The sequence below is a fragment of the Acromyrmex echinatior genome, chromosome 2 (assembly GCF_024713525.1).
Source record: "Acromyrmex echinatior isolate Ae372 chromosome 2, ASM2471352v2, whole genome shotgun sequence".
Taxonomy (NCBI): Eukaryota; Metazoa; Arthropoda; class Insecta; order Hymenoptera; family Formicidae; genus Acromyrmex; species Acromyrmex echinatior.
The window spans coordinates 12,943,317-12,958,967 of NC_141853.1; the positions used below are offsets into that span (position 1 = coordinate 12,943,317).

At 31.1% G+C, this 15,651-nt stretch overlaps 2 protein-coding genes across 11 annotated transcripts; one reads left to right on the forward strand and one right to left on the reverse strand.

Moving 5' to 3' along the window:
• Nucleotides 1–131: 131 nt before the first annotated feature.
• On the forward strand, nt 132–6,647 carry Pop1 (POP1 ribonuclease P/MRP subunit). Of its 9 annotated transcripts, none has more exons than XR_015544255.1 (4): nt 132–1,603; nt 2,468–3,916; nt 4,547–4,711; nt 5,018–5,166. XR_015544255.1 is itself a non-coding variant. In XM_087403514.1 (4 exons), the coding sequence occupies exons 1-4, from the start codon at nt 1,483–1,485 to the stop codon at nt 6,029–6,031; spliced, it is 1,746 nt and encodes a 581-aa protein (XP_087259640.1). In that variant the 5' UTR covers nt 132–1,482; the 3' UTR covers nt 6,032–6,220. The 9 variants fall into 9 exon arrangements, 8 of the variants coding, with proteins under 8 accessions (XP_087259640.1, XP_087259642.1, XP_087259643.1 ...); XM_087403514.1 differs by lacking the exons at nt 4,547–4,711; nt 5,018–5,166 and adding exons at nt 5,476–5,581; nt 5,962–6,220; XM_087403516.1 differs by having other exon boundaries at nt 4,572–4,711.
• A 1,014-nt stretch (nt 6,648–7,661) lies between these two features.
• LOC105152072 (uncharacterized) lies at nt 7,662–13,506 on the reverse strand. Of its 2 annotated transcripts, none has more exons than XR_846903.2 (4): nt 13,189–13,488; nt 11,171–11,529; nt 10,247–10,501; nt 7,662–7,877 (listed from the first exon to the last, which is right to left on the reverse strand). XR_846903.2 is itself a non-coding variant. In XM_011066126.2 (4 exons), the coding sequence occupies exons 2-4, from the start codon at nt 11,527–11,529 to the stop codon at nt 7,865–7,867; spliced, it is 567 nt and encodes a 188-aa protein (XP_011064428.1). In that variant the 5' UTR covers nt 13,189–13,506; the 3' UTR covers nt 7,662–7,864. The 2 variants fall into 2 exon arrangements, 1 of the variants encoding a protein (XP_011064428.1); XM_011066126.2 differs by having other exon boundaries at nt 10,307–10,501; nt 13,189–13,506.
• Between the last annotated feature and the right edge of the window lie 2,145 nt (nt 13,507–15,651).

Consider the following 15,651-nt stretch of genomic DNA (forward strand, 5'->3'; position numbering starts at 1 on the left):
CCAATCACAATTGAATATGAAAAAAATAATTGACTATGATTGGTTAATTTCTTATGGCTTAAGGTTTCTGCACATTAGACGAGGTAATGCTTGCCGTGCAGCAAAATATATTGCAATAGCTATGTAGTCAATGAACATGTTAAGATACCTGGTATTGCCTGATATACATATATAATTTCATGCAGCGAAGCTTCGCTGGTTAATGCCTAATTCACACTGGACGCAGCAAGCGTCAAGCAGCGGAAGCAACCAATCAGCTGGGTGATGTGAGCAGTGGTGTAAAAAATATTTTTCGCGCCACTGTAAAAATCGTCTCGTTGATTGGTTGCTGCTTCCGTTGTTTGACGCTTGCATGTGAATGCATCTTTATGCCTAATTCACACTGGACACAGCAAGCGTCAAGCAGCGGAGCAGCAATCAGTGAGACAATATTTAGAGTGGCATAAACAATATCGCCTTGCTGATTGATTACTGCTCCGCTTAACGCTTGCATGCGAATAAAGACCACAGTTACCACTCTGCCATAAATAAAGTCAACGCTCTTCGCTAAAGCGTTAGGTTGCTTATCTCTAATGCCTTAGGGTGAAATCACATGGTCCGGAATAGGACTGTGGAATACATCCTTATGGTAAAATCACACGGTGTGGAAAACGACTGCGGAATAGAGAATGCGTCATAGAAGCAATCAATCAGCGTTCTTCTACGTTATTCCGAATAGCGCTAATTGTTTCAATGACGCATTCTCTATTCCACAGCTCTTTCCCGCATCGTATGATTTCACTCTTAGGGTACAACGTCAATCAATAGCGAAGCTATTTTCTAATCCAAGTTGGTGCAAACCCGGTCGGGTCGAAATTAATTTCTATTAAATTATTTTAATTTCAGCGATGTATTCAAAAAATGATGTATTAAATAAATTGATGTATTGATGATTGTAATAAATAAATTGAAAATATGCATCAAAATAATTAATTAAATACACATATCATATATACAATATGTTTACATGTATCGCCAAAATTAATTCATTCGATAGAAAGTTACTAGTTAGTACCCGTATCAAGTGCACGAAAATTTATCTTTAGGCTGCTTTTCCATGCTAACGCTTGACGCTCATTTTCAGTGTCAATACGAGTCACGTGATCAAAATCGCTCTAATCGAGCGCCGAAAGCATGAAAATGCAGCCGCAAGCACATGCACACATTGGCGTCACTCTCTTTATATCTACTCTTAACTCTCCCTAAATCTTAAGTCTTTCTACGTGCCATAGTCTCTATGATCATCGATTTCCATGCTTGTTTGAACGAAGAGAAGTAAACTGCATCAGAACCTAGGGCACTTAAATATAGAAGAAGAAGAAGAATAAGAAAAATAAACATTTGATCTGCGGTGTGCTTAAAAAAATTGTACATAAATATATATATATATATATATGTGTGTGTGTGTGTGTGTGGTAATATATATTTACAAGTTTAGATACCATGAAGAAGAAACAATTTGATGAGTTCTTGGGAGAATTTCCGTCTCTTCCACACGAGGTGTCTATTATGAACTTTGTCTCTTCACGAGCTCATGAAATTTCTGCGATGACATCTTCAATAGGTAAAATACTTTAATTCGAATGGTAATTGTTAAGTTTATGTCTTCTTAAAAATCGATAAAATTCTGCTCAATCGACGCGTTTTTGTCCATAACGAATGAATCTGGTCAAAAAAGCATTGCTCTGTCTTACGAGTCAAGATTAAGCATTAAATTTAACAATTATTGAAATTAAAAAATCTATCACAATCACGAAATACTGGTCACATTGTCAAGCTCTACGACCAATGGTCACTTGTGCATTAGTTTTTGGTATTTCTCGCTATAGTAGAGTGCACGAAATATGAATTTAATATTTTGAAGCGAATAGAGCGCAATGAAATATTCGCAAAAAAAATATATGTTAAAAAAATTCTGCGCTACTCTAGCTATATGTGAGAAGTTGTAAACTTGTGGAATCGTTTATGACTTTCCACGCGAAGCGCGGTTCCATGTAGGAACCTATGTTTGCACGCAAAGCGAGATTTAAAAAAAAATTTACTTTGATTTTATGAGATTTTACGAGGTATAAAAACGGAGAATTGTTCGCATATACATTTGTACCTAGCGATTATGGAGGGTTTCGCTCCTTCTCTCCTCTACACCTTCTTTTACTCTTTTGCTCATCCAAATAAGTTAATTATCACGTAAGGCGGTATTCATAGTCCATTCTTATTTTAAAACCGTCTTAAGTAATGTCTTTAGATATTAATACGATTCTCTGATTGGTTTATCTGATTGACATCTTAAAATTGTACTTAAAATAATCTTAAATATAAGAAAACTGATTATGAATACCGGTCATAGTTTATGATTCTATTCTAGCTAGATGAATTTGTTGTTATTGTTATATTACATATTGATTGAATTTTTTTTTTTTACTTACAGAAAATCCTAAACAGACCAAATTAATATTTCAAAAACTTCCAATATATATGCGTAGACGTGTCATGTCTCATAATGTCAAAAGATTGCCATGTAGATTGCGAGAGGCACATTTAGCACAAATGGCAAAATCAGGAAATGGCAAAGATTTACCATCCACAAACAAACGATTGTCTCGGAAGTATCGTAGAAGACCACGCAATTTACTTTCCGAATATAATCGTAGACAACGCGATAAAATGTGGTTAGAAACGCATATCTGGCATGCAAAACGTTTTTACATGATTGACAAATGGGGATATAGAATTGCTAGTCATCCAAATGATAAATGTTTTAGAGCTAATTATCGAGCCGCTACAAAATATTGTCTCCTACAAGATATTTCTTACTATACTTGTATCGAAATAACAGGAGAAGAAAAATTATTAAAGACAACTTTGAAAACACATTGTAACACATCAATGTTAACTTTCACAGCGAAAAAATATATTAATGGCCATAGAGAAGGTACTTTAATGTTTTATAAGAAAAATGGTTATCCGCAATTTCCTATTGGTAATGTGGATTTTTTCTGGCAACCAAACAAATCAGATGTTCAAACAAATGTCAGGACTATTTGGATCTGGGTACATCCTGCTTTTTATGATGATTTTCTTAATGAAATTATATCAAGTTTTGAATTTAAGCAGAATAATATTGAACAAGATGTAGCTAGTACTATCCATAACTTAAACTATTTATACACGAATAATGTAGGTTGTACAATGATTATATTAAGAAATGCATTAAATAGATTTCGGCTTTGTGGAGCATTAACTCTAAATGTACTAACAAAAGCATTACATTTGCCATCCTTAAGTAAATTAGATTTTTGTACGGATAACACTATTTTAAAAGATAATGACAACTCATTAAGGAGTAAAATATCAATAGATAATGTGCAACCTACAGAGAAAAAAGTGATTGACAAAATAAATGAAGATATTATGATTTCTAAATATCTAAATACAGAACTTGGTAAAAATACATGGTATATTAATTACTATAAAAAAAAAGAAAATAAGGAGGCTTTCAAGGTGCAAGAACAATTATGGCAAATATTGATGTCCTTGGGATCACCAAATTATTTACCAACAAATATGATTATTGGAGTAACTATTTTAGATCCACGCTTCTATTTATCTGAGAAAAGAACAAAATGTAATACTGAAATAACAGAAACATTTTCTCGATCGATTCTAATTGATCGACTAGTAACTAATTCTAACTATTCTCCTATTTGGGATACAGAAATACGTCGTATTGTAAGCAGTTCTTGTATGCCTACAAACATTATTAACAAACTCAGAAGTGAATGTCTTGTGCCTGGTGTATCAAACGATCAATATTATACTGAAGACATTATGGCAAAGATACCTATACTTCTTATTCAGAAGCCGGGAACTATCACAGGTATTTAATTCTTGATATTCTTTGTAAGAATATATTAAGATAGACCATTTTAATTTCTATAATATCCAAATTATTTTGTAGGTATTTTTCTCTCATTTCAGAAAAAAAAATTTTAAATAAAAAGTTCACAAGTTTGGGATAGGAATATGATACAATTGGACAATAATTTTATATTACACGCATTTTTTGTGAAATTATTAATGTTATTCTAACTAAATACAAGAAGCACTATTTTCGGTCAAAGTTAGATGATAAACTAATACATATGACCATACTCGCGGCATAACGTCGTATTCTCAATAATTTAAATTCTCAAATATTAAATTCTTACCAGGAGATATGAAAATATTATTAACCGACTCATCTAATTATCTTCTAATCTACCTTTTTTTATATAATCCAATTATTGGATTATATATAACTTCATTAAATTATAAATTTAATTTAAACTTAATTAAATTTAAATGTAATCTTTATCGTATATGGTCGGGTCATTAGTGACCGAGCGATTCCTGTTTGTGCAAGTTTCTTTGAGTCTTTCAATAATTGTAAATTATACTACACTTTATTATTTTCCAAAAGTTTCAATATTTATTCTAGTAAATTAAAAGTATATTGGTGAATTTTTAGAGATTTTTTTAACCATTCTGAATAGGAGAAAAAAACGGATGGATTCTAGCGACCCATGTTTGGACGGATGAGGCATCAAATTACACACACATGCGCGCGCGCGCGTATGCATACAATTACATATAAATACGCGCGCGCGCGCGCGCGTGTGTGTGTGTGTACACAGTAAGTAAGAGCGTGGTTGACCAGCGTAGTGTTGCATCATTTCATGTTATTAGCCTTGAGATAGGTTCGAATAGTTTCTAAATTAGTTTAGATATGATATATCTAAACCTTTCTGCTTCAATTTTGCTTATTCTTGACTCAGTATTAAGCCAGGATTCCGCGAAAACAGATTCACTATTTTTTTATCGTCTTTTTTGTCCACTTTGCATATCGAGCCACATTCCGGTAAATCATCGACATTTTTTGCTACATTATATCGCTACACCCACTTCTGTACGAATGATTTCGACTTTTTCATATATTTAGCAGCCGCTAATTGTGACATTTTTGGGTGAGTGCAGAGGAACACAGCTTCATAGCGTGATGCATATTTGGTACTCATGGCGTTAAATGTGATTCTCTTAAAAAAGTTCAATGACAATTGAATCTTCCTTGATAGTGCATCAAGGATAAAGGTACCCTCTATGGATTCATGATAGATTTAGGGCGATATCTTTTATTAGCTTTGAGTAAGGCCGACCACGATCTTACTTGACTTACTGTGCGTGCGTGCGTGCGTGCGTGCGTGCGTGCGTGCGTGTGTGTGTGTGTGTGTGTACACACACACACACACGTATACATACATGTATGAAATACAAAAATACAAAATTAGATTATATATTTAAAAAGCTTATCCTACATATAATTTTATGCAATTTTTTAATTTTTAATTTTTTTCTTTGAATATCATTTATTAAGAATAATGCAATGACGTATGTTGACAGGTTTAGGTTCTGGCATAGATGTTATTATACCGGCCAGATGGGCAATGCCGTTTTGGCTTGCATTTTTAATGCAATGTGCAAGAGCAGGTGGACTTCAAGAATCAAGGTCAATAGCTTTTGAAAGTTTGAATCCAAATTCACCTGATGTCAATGATCCTGACAGTCCTGCCTACATGAGAGAAGCATTAATTACAAAGGAACAATTGACTAAAAAATATTTCCGTTACCCACCAAATAGAAGAATTAATTTTGTCAAGTTTGGAATTCGTAGTCCTTTCTTTTGCGATTGGAAAAATTTGATGAAAAACTGGTCGGGCAACGAAGATTTTTATGTTCTAAGAAATCGCGATATCTTGCTACTTTTACAAGCAGATATTTGTCCTGCCAAAAATAAAAATGCAAAATTTCTTGCTCGAAATACGCCATCTAATTTTCCAAATTTAGACGATTATAAAAATTGTTTAATACATGTTCGTATATCTATAGTGGGAAAAGGATCGCCAAAAAAATTTGCTATCATATGCATGCCGACATTCGAAGATTTGAACAAGATTGAAACTAATAAGAAATGGTTTGGACCTGTAGAAAAATGTCATAACGATCCAAATGAAAAAATTCGTAAAGCATTACGAAAAAATCATTTGATACTATTAAAACGACTAAGACGACAAAGAGTTCGACGGAAGCAAATATTGAAAAACAATGCGTTAAAGTTACTAAAAGAATCCGACAAGTTGAACGAAAATGGACATACAATCATTTCATCGCATCGTAAAATTATATCTGATCAACTGATAAAAATGTCTGAATTATATCTTCCAAAATGTGCAGAAGTTCGTCATTCTTGCGATAGAGAAGTTATGGGATATATAACACTAGGGGACTTTTCATTTAGTCAAGCAAAAGGTATTGGTATCGGATATATTACATTAATTTCATTACTTGGAATGATTAACAAAAAATCTAACATCGTTCTTGTCAGAAATCCTCAAACACGACAATACAGATTAGCAGAATTAAATATATTAGTTTGATATACAATGTATATTTTATTTACACTTATATACTTTATGCATACAATGTATAAAACATGATAGGCGCATACTCTTATAATTATTTATATGTTAATTATTGTATCTTCAAAATATATTTTCTATGAAATGTGTTATTTATATGTGTGCAAAGATTTTTTATTTTTATTTATTATCTTGATAAGAAATTTTTTGGAAGTCAGTGAAGGATGTATAGAGTGTCCCTGATCTACGAGATCGCCTCTCGTGAGTAAGTAAAACGGACTGAACAGAATCGAAAAATCTTTTATCATTTTCTAATTTTCTTTATGGGAAATATTAATTTCTAAAGATCACTAAATAAACACGTATCCGCGCGAACTATTGCGAACTATATATAAGTATATGCGCATCAGTCGCGGTCGCTTGTAGCACGAGAATTAGCGAATAGGCGCGCGCTAAGACCCGATTGCACTTATTTTGACTTTAAGCGAAGCTTAAAAATCTTTTTTTTTAAAGCCGATAGAGAGAAAGAGAGTTTTTTAAAGAGAGTTTCATGCTTAAAATTAAAATAACATTGATGCAATCGAGTCGAACAAGTTGTAAGTGTTATAAAGCTCCGTTTAGGGGTGCGTTGTGTTCCGAGTTACGCAATAACGCATAGACTACAGTGCACAGGCCATATTCTATGCACAGGTATATTACTGCCAGTTAACTGCCGTTATTGAAAATATCTATATTTCTCGTTACATATGCTATACTGTATTAACAACTAGCGATAATATTAGGTGTTGGAATTAATTCGTAGCGTTTTACAAGTGATGGGAAGTACTTTCATTAATGTATTTTTTAATGCTCATGTGAAATAAATAACATTCTTTCATTAAAAAACGCTACGAATTAATTCCAACACCTAATATATGAACACTATCATAGAAAATCGTTCCGATTTAATCAATGTCCGCATTGGAAGCACTTTGATAGCGCTGAGAATTTCCTAGATTGCACTATCCGTACCGAATTCTTAGCAATCTTTCCAGTGCATTGACTTCTTCTATTTTGACTTGAGGCAGTTGCATCTGATGCGTTCATGCAATCTATGCGCTTCGTGTGTAATACTCATGGTACTATGACCCTTAAATGTATCGGAAATCCTTTTAAGAGCTCTAAAGAAAATTTTCTTTTTAATATATCATTAAGATTTCTTTATTGAACAAAATCAGATGCAAAAGTCCAAAAAATTTGAATATTTGAGGGAGATATAGGCAATTGAAAAGTGACTGTGTCATTTGCACACTGCTGTGATTTTACCACGATTGTGGATGAACGAGTTAGAATTTTTCAATTTTTTTGTGTTACTTTGTTTATGAGATTCCTCTCTATAGATTGAACCTAAAATAGAAAAAAAATATCAAGATATAATATGCACAATGGCGGTTAAAAATTTAAAAATGTTGAAAAATTCATGTTATTTGCTATTAAAACGGACATGAAAAATAAATTTTTCATATACAAAAATAGGTACTCTTGAGAAAATTTTAAATAAAAAATTCAAATATCAAGATATCGAGAGTATAATATCTTTTAAATTAATAGTATTAAAGTTTACTATTACAAGGACTGATATTAATTTGTGCGCTCAAACACAATGATATAACAAATGGTAGAGGTACTATTCCACGAAGGCTCTTTCAATAACTTCAATAACTTCATACAATATATATATATATATATATTAGGTGCGCAACTAAGTTCTCGCTGTTATTTTGATGCATTTTCGTCAAAATAACAGCGAGAACTTAGTTGCGCACCTAATATATATATAATGTATACAAAATATGCAATGACATTTTTACTAAGAAATTGTTTTTGCTTCTGTACGAAATCGATTTGTATATTACGTACGCTTATTTAATATCTGAATGTATCACAAGATATCAATTCAGTAGCGAAATTAATATGATTATATTAGTATATCATATACAAATCGATTTCATATAGAAGCAATAAAACAATTTCTTAAATAAGTAAAAATATCATTGCATATTGCGTAAATGATATTTTGTGATCTTGAAGTTGCCTTCGTGGAGCAGTTTACTTGTCATATCATCATGCCTGAGCGCATAAAATGTCAGCTCCGTGATTAATGAAATTTAATCGCTACTAGTTTAAAAAGTCTCGACATTTTCGTATTCGAATTTTCGACTTAAAATTATCTCAAGAATACGTCCTAAAAGGAAATATGGTAGAAACGGAACACCCTGTGTAGATACATAATGCGATATACATGTATGGAAACAAGTTCTAATATATAGGATGAATTACCTAAGATCGGCCATCCGAATAACACTCATACTTTTGGATATAGGAAAAAATGTTTCAGATGAAAGTGGAACGGTTTCAAGGGAGATGTGTTTTGGTCATATTGTTTTTCTTCTAGGTGGAGGCTTCAAAAAGATATGAAGGTCATCTCTACTTTTTTTAAATATAATTGTATGATTTTTTTTACGTAATATGATTCCTCTAATTATTCTGCATATAAAAATATTAGAGTAGAAATATCAAAAAACCAATAGTTTACGATATTTTATATTTTATTCTGACAAAAAAATATGTGCAAAATGGATTTTTTAAAATAAACAATGTGTTTTCTTTTCACCAATTGATTTATTATTCTTTTCGTAAAAGTATTAAGATACGATAAAAAAATTAATAGTTTACGAGTTATTTAACATTATGTCAATATATGTCACAATAAAGTATAAAATATCTCGTAAATTATTGGTTTTTTTATATCTCTACTCTAATACTTTTATATGCCGAATAATTAGAGGAATATATATCATATTACATAAAAAAAATTATATAATTCCATTTAAAAAAATGAAGGTGACCTTCACATCTTTTTGACGCCTCCATCTAGAAAAAAGACAACATGTCATGAAAAAACATTTTCCTTGAAATCGTTCCACTTTCATCTAAAACATTTTTTCCTATCTCCAAAGTTGTGAGTGTTATTCGGGTGGCCAGCCTTAAGTGACTCCCCTGTATGTGTAAAATAAAGTTTGTAATGTTACGTTTGTATTTCAACAAAGGATTGCAAAGAATTAAAAAATGTTTATTTTTAAAGACTTGCATAAACACATTTCTCTGTGATTGAATCTCTTTCTGTTCCTTAAATTATTTAATTAATTGATTTTTAATTGTTGTATTGTGTCATTCTGAATTTTTTTCTTTTTCTTTTTCTTTTTGATTCAAATCCATCTAAGGAGTGTTCCAAAACTCGACTATATCAACCCGAGTATCATTTATTATTCTTGTTTAAAGATAACTTGTTGAAAGATACTCCGAGTTGAGAACAGACTTGAAAAATTTCTCATATGATAAAAACACACAAATAAAATAGTGGCCTAAAAAAGCAATAATTGTGTCTAGTAAGAAGTATATATCGGATCTTGCAAGAGATGATAATATATTAAAAAAGGAACAAGAACAAGACGTTTGAATAAGACGGCGAATGATAATGTAAGAATTAACTGAGTTTGGGGTTAAAAAGTTTATTATTAACATCAGTTAAGTTTGGTCATAGCATTTCCTTAAATGTGTTATGGTCTTTATGAAACACACTGTAATATTTTTGATTTTTTTTAATACATTATATTGGAAAATAACAATTCAGAACAATACCAAATAATAGTTTTGTAATATATATATATATATATATATATATATATATATATATATATATATAAAACTCTTACTTATAATGCATTGATTCGAAGTCAGTCTCACTTTACCAATACTTTATTTTGAGACTTTACCAATAGCCATAACCTAGTCCATCACCAGATTGGTGGTAAGTATGATAATGGGGATGGCTGTGGTAGTGATACTCATAATTGGGATAGTGGCTATGATAATGGTTATGTCCATATCCTCCATATCCTCCATATCCTCCATATCCTTCATATCCTCCATATCCTCCATATCCTCCATATCCTCTATGTCCTCCAAAGCTAAAACAAATACAACATTTTCCTTGACACTTTCATTCTAATATCTTTAACGGACTTTCGATATAATTAGACTAATATGAAATCCGATATAGTTAGACTAATATGAAATCCGATTAGCATCACGTAAATTAAATTAATCCTCGTGCGTGTAAAGTGGATCTTTTAATTAAGGAACAGTAAAAATTTCAAGTAGCTGTAACATTGCAATAGATTATAGAGGGGATCGAAGAATTTAAAAAAGTAAATAGGATATTACAGACTCGACCGTAATGGTTCTCGTCAATTTGCTGCGGTACTGCGATCCTGCGAGCAAGTAAAGTCACGAGCATTCCGTGAAATCAATGAACAGTCCATTAATCCACTAATCGAAAAAGGAATCTTCGGTATATTTTATTAATTTGTACTTTAATCAAATATGGAAATATGCGAAACAATTAATTTATCTCGACTTTAGCTCGAAAAAAAGTTGTGACTTCTTGACTTGTTTGACTTCTCTTTTAATCACGATTTAATGTAGTTGTAGCGAGAATGCAGGAATTTTTATACTTATATTATATTTATAGATACATCTTGATTTATAAACTTGACGTAAAATCTTGTCTTCCTTTACTTTAGATATTCCATCTTTTTAAGTATACAAGTTTCCTTAGACATACTTAATTGACTCACTATTTAGCACCGCCAAGAACTCCGGCACCGAGAACTCCGGCACCTAAAGCTCCGGCACCCAAAGCTCCGGCACCCAAAGCTCCGGCACCTAAAGCTCCAGCACCGAGGAGGGCACCACCTAAGAGGGCCTTTTTCAGAAGTAGCGCTCTTTTGTTACGCGATTGAGTTTCGGTTGATACTGCTTCGGTTGACACTTCGCTTGATACTGCTTCCAGTTTTAGCGGTGGAACTTCCGATGATACCGCAGGTGCAACTAAGGTCCGTTGCAGATTCTGACCGTCTGCAACGGTGTGAGACTCCGCTTGAACGTAGATTACAGCCAACATGATAGTTAGCATCACGATGTATCTTATCGCCATCTGAAAAAATATAGAAAATAATATTCTCTTGTTATTTGTCGATCTCTCATAAACTCGATCAGTACAATTCGTATTGTATGTACACTTCTATTTCTATAGTGCACGCTTAACTCCGCTATATTACCGTTATTTTGTTATAAATATATATATATTAAACTACGATAATACGACAATGATGTCATAGTCAGATCATTTAATATTTCAGTTCATTTTTTATTAAATATTCTACCAAATACTGAAAAACATAAGTAACGATCGAGTTACTATTCCCATAATTCTGATTTTATATCCTATCTCATTTCTAGGTAAAAGGATAATAAGGTCAGTTTTCGGCTCTATTTCAATTTTTAATTTCTTTTTGAATTATTGGAATTATCGGTTTTATTATATATTGTATTATATATTGAATTATCGAAATTAAGTGATTTTTTATCTTAAACGTATTTGATATCTGTTATCTTGTAACTAGTCAGCTCCATTTTTACCATCAATACTCCTAATCTTTTATCTATCTTTTAGACATGCACGTGTTATTTGGAAAGTTTTTCTACCCATACTCCAGGATCAATGGCATAGACTTGATGCTTCAGAAATCGATCTGAACTGTGTCACACGCCTACTGTCCTTACAATTACTTTTTTTTCGGTAATGCGGATGAGCAACATCATTACATTTCTTTATTTTTAACGTTAATAACGCAATTTCATTTTACCATCTTTATGTCCCTCTCGAAGTAACAAAACTTTTGGCGCGTTTCTTCCTAAAATGCACTGTTCAAGAGACATTTCAGGTGATCAATTAAAATGGGACACCCTGTATATGTATGAAACGTACATATAAGTTTTAAAAGAAAGAAGTCTATATATATTTGACCACTTGTAATTAATTATTCTAAATAGCAAGATGGTCATAACAATAATTTAATTTTTCATTATTTAACATCGTAGATTAAATAATAAACATGTAAAATAAATATAATATTTCTGACGATAAATTATAAAAATATCATGCCATGTCTTAACACCGCCTTAGAAGACACTATCGTCTTCAGATATTATCATTTTCATCGAACTTATATTTAATAAATAAATAATAAATAACATTATTATAATTATTACTTTTTTAAATTATAAATTTATTATTTGTTCGTCTTCAAAACGTCTTTTAGACGATTTTTATAGTATACCCAACAAACGAGAATGGATTGAAATGAATTGAAATGGATTCAGATTTTCAGAAATATTGATTCACGAATGTTAAAAGGAATGCTTTCCAATCCTGAATGCATTTTTATTCATTTATAGGAATTGCATGTAGCATATCTCTATGCCTTTCAATCTAAAAATAATATTAACTTTTTCTGTGTGAGTATTGAATACTGTTCAATTTAAATTTTGTATAGGAAATACAGTTTTTCAATCCAATTGCATCCAATTAAATATAATTAAATCCAATTGAATCCAAAAAAAAATATTCGCTATTTAAAATACGGATAGAAAAAAATTTCGATCTATTTTAATCCATTCTCGTTTACTGGATAGGCGAATTTGAACATACGGGATTCTTTTTCAACTGACAAAAAGTCTTGTCCCTTGAAAAGTTGATTAAGTTTGATTTATGTTTTTATTCTCTTGTTTTAAATAAGGGTATGTAACGTACCTTGCTGAGATCACGTTTTCGAACAAAGACTGACTCTTCTTGGAGCAGTAGATCCAAAGACTTTTATACGATGAGATTGGACTTGGTCGCCCCTACCACAAGAAACTTCTAAACATTCCACGTTCTTACTAATTCTCTCATATACCCATATTTTCCATTTGGGTATATCTTTCTCGAGGTCACACTTAATTGTCGGAGCCAAATCGATCGAAGATTCGTTTCCTTACGCGCTGACATTGAACAGTCTAGCGACTCGACAGGAATTTCGAGCGTAAAGTTGTGCTACCGACCAAATTATCATTTTTCTCATATCCATTTAAGTTTTAGACGTCGCCCATTAATTTCTAGAATCAATGTTACCCAGCAAACGAGAATGGATTAAAATAAATTGAAATGGATTCAGATTTTCAGAAATATTGATTCACGAATATTAAAATGAATACTTTTCAATTCTGAATGTATTTTTATTTATTTATAGGAATTGCATGGAGCACATTTGTCCTTTCAATATAAAAATAATATTAGCTTTTTCTGTGCACACGAACACAACTGTGAATACTGATCAATTCAAAATTTTGAATAGGAAATGCAGTTTTTCAATCCAATTGCATCCAATTGAATCCAATTGAATCCAAAAAAGTATTCGCTACTTATATAAATATATATATAAAACGCATTCGGATAGAAAAAAATTTCAATCTATTTTAATCCATTCGCATTTGCTAGGTATGCTCATATTGCTTTATTTGTTAATATTGCGGCTTTATTCATTTGTGAATTACAATAGTGAATCATATTATATAGGATAATTTTGAATGATTGACATGGCATTCGTATTATCAATCAAAAATACAAAAATAGAAATTTTCCTTCCACAGAGATGATCCTCCGCGTAAAAAGATACTACATTATATATAGATATATATTTTTTAAGAACAAGAATCTGTTAACAGCATATATGTGCCGTTTGCATACTTTAAATATCTATGCTATGCAGAACACATGTGAAAAGCTTTAATAGCTTTTTATTAAATCGAAATTAAAATTTATAAAATTTTGATGAAATAAAACTTATATATGAAATTAATATTAAAAAATATTTTTTTAAATGTAATTGAGAAATTAAAAAATTTATATTTTGCTTCGATGTCTCTCTGTCATTACTTTTTGTTGTTAATGTTAGTTGCAATAATAATGATTTGTTAAAAAATAAATGTAAATAGGGAGAATTTGAAGTGAGAAAGTGAACGAATTTGCGACGATCAGTGTGAAAAAATAATGTTCATCGCGCTATGTTCATTGCGACCTTGGTACATTCAAACAGGTGCGTCTCCATTTTTTTACGTAATGCATAATAAATGCTAGATAGAATTAACATAAGAATGTACACAGGGAATTCCGAAACATTTTATCCGGAACATTGATTCTTTTTTTCTATTTTTTAGTATCTTCATTTCCATTTGGAAGTGCCATGAAATAATATATATATATATATATATATATATATATATATATATATATTATATATGAAACTACATTTATAATACTTTTACTCTTTTAATTTGATATCAGTAAACTTATATGTGAAAAAGTAAAAATTATGTTTTTTTTTGTAATTTAATTTTCCTGCAAAATCCATTGGGGTATATATAATTTATCTCGACAGTCAATATTTAATAATGTTTATAACAATTTGTCATAAAATTGATTTTTAAAATTATATCAGAAATATTTTAATTTCCATGCTTCAATTCTATTTTTAATTACTATTTTTTGCTTATTACTTCTCTAGTGGAAAAAATTTGTTGAAATTTCGCGAAAATGGTTTTAAGTTTTCGAATATTTTTCAATGAAATTTCAATGAAATTTCGGAGAAATAAATTAATTTATCTAATTTTACTAAAAAATAATATTGATTAGCATATTCAAGAATACGATTAAAATTATCATTAAAAAAATAGAAACGTTTCTTCCTGAATTCGGGAATTAATTTTATGATGTTCTCACACAAATAATCATCTATTTTAATGCTGATTACATTAATTATATACGGCGGGAGCTAGAGTCCTATATATAGATTCGACATCGAATCCCCACCACCAGATCGGATCCCTACCATCACCTGCGTCATATTTGAACCGCTCCAGTGTCGTAGTAATGCCCATTTGCACCAACGTAGATTGATTTTAACCTCTCTTCGACTTACTCTTTGTCTTTTTCTAATCTTTAGAATATTTATAAAAACTAACCTAGTTAAGCTGATTTAAACAGAGAAAACTGTCTCTTTTATGGCTCCTGCACACAGAACGCGGCAACGCTTGCCGCGCGGCGGAAGTTATCGTAACCAATAATTCTATATTCTTAAATCGGCCTCATCATGCAAAACATCTAGAAATGATGTAATATTAAATGTAAATTATATATCTATTACTTCCGACCAAGTGAGATGTTAATTGGCTATCG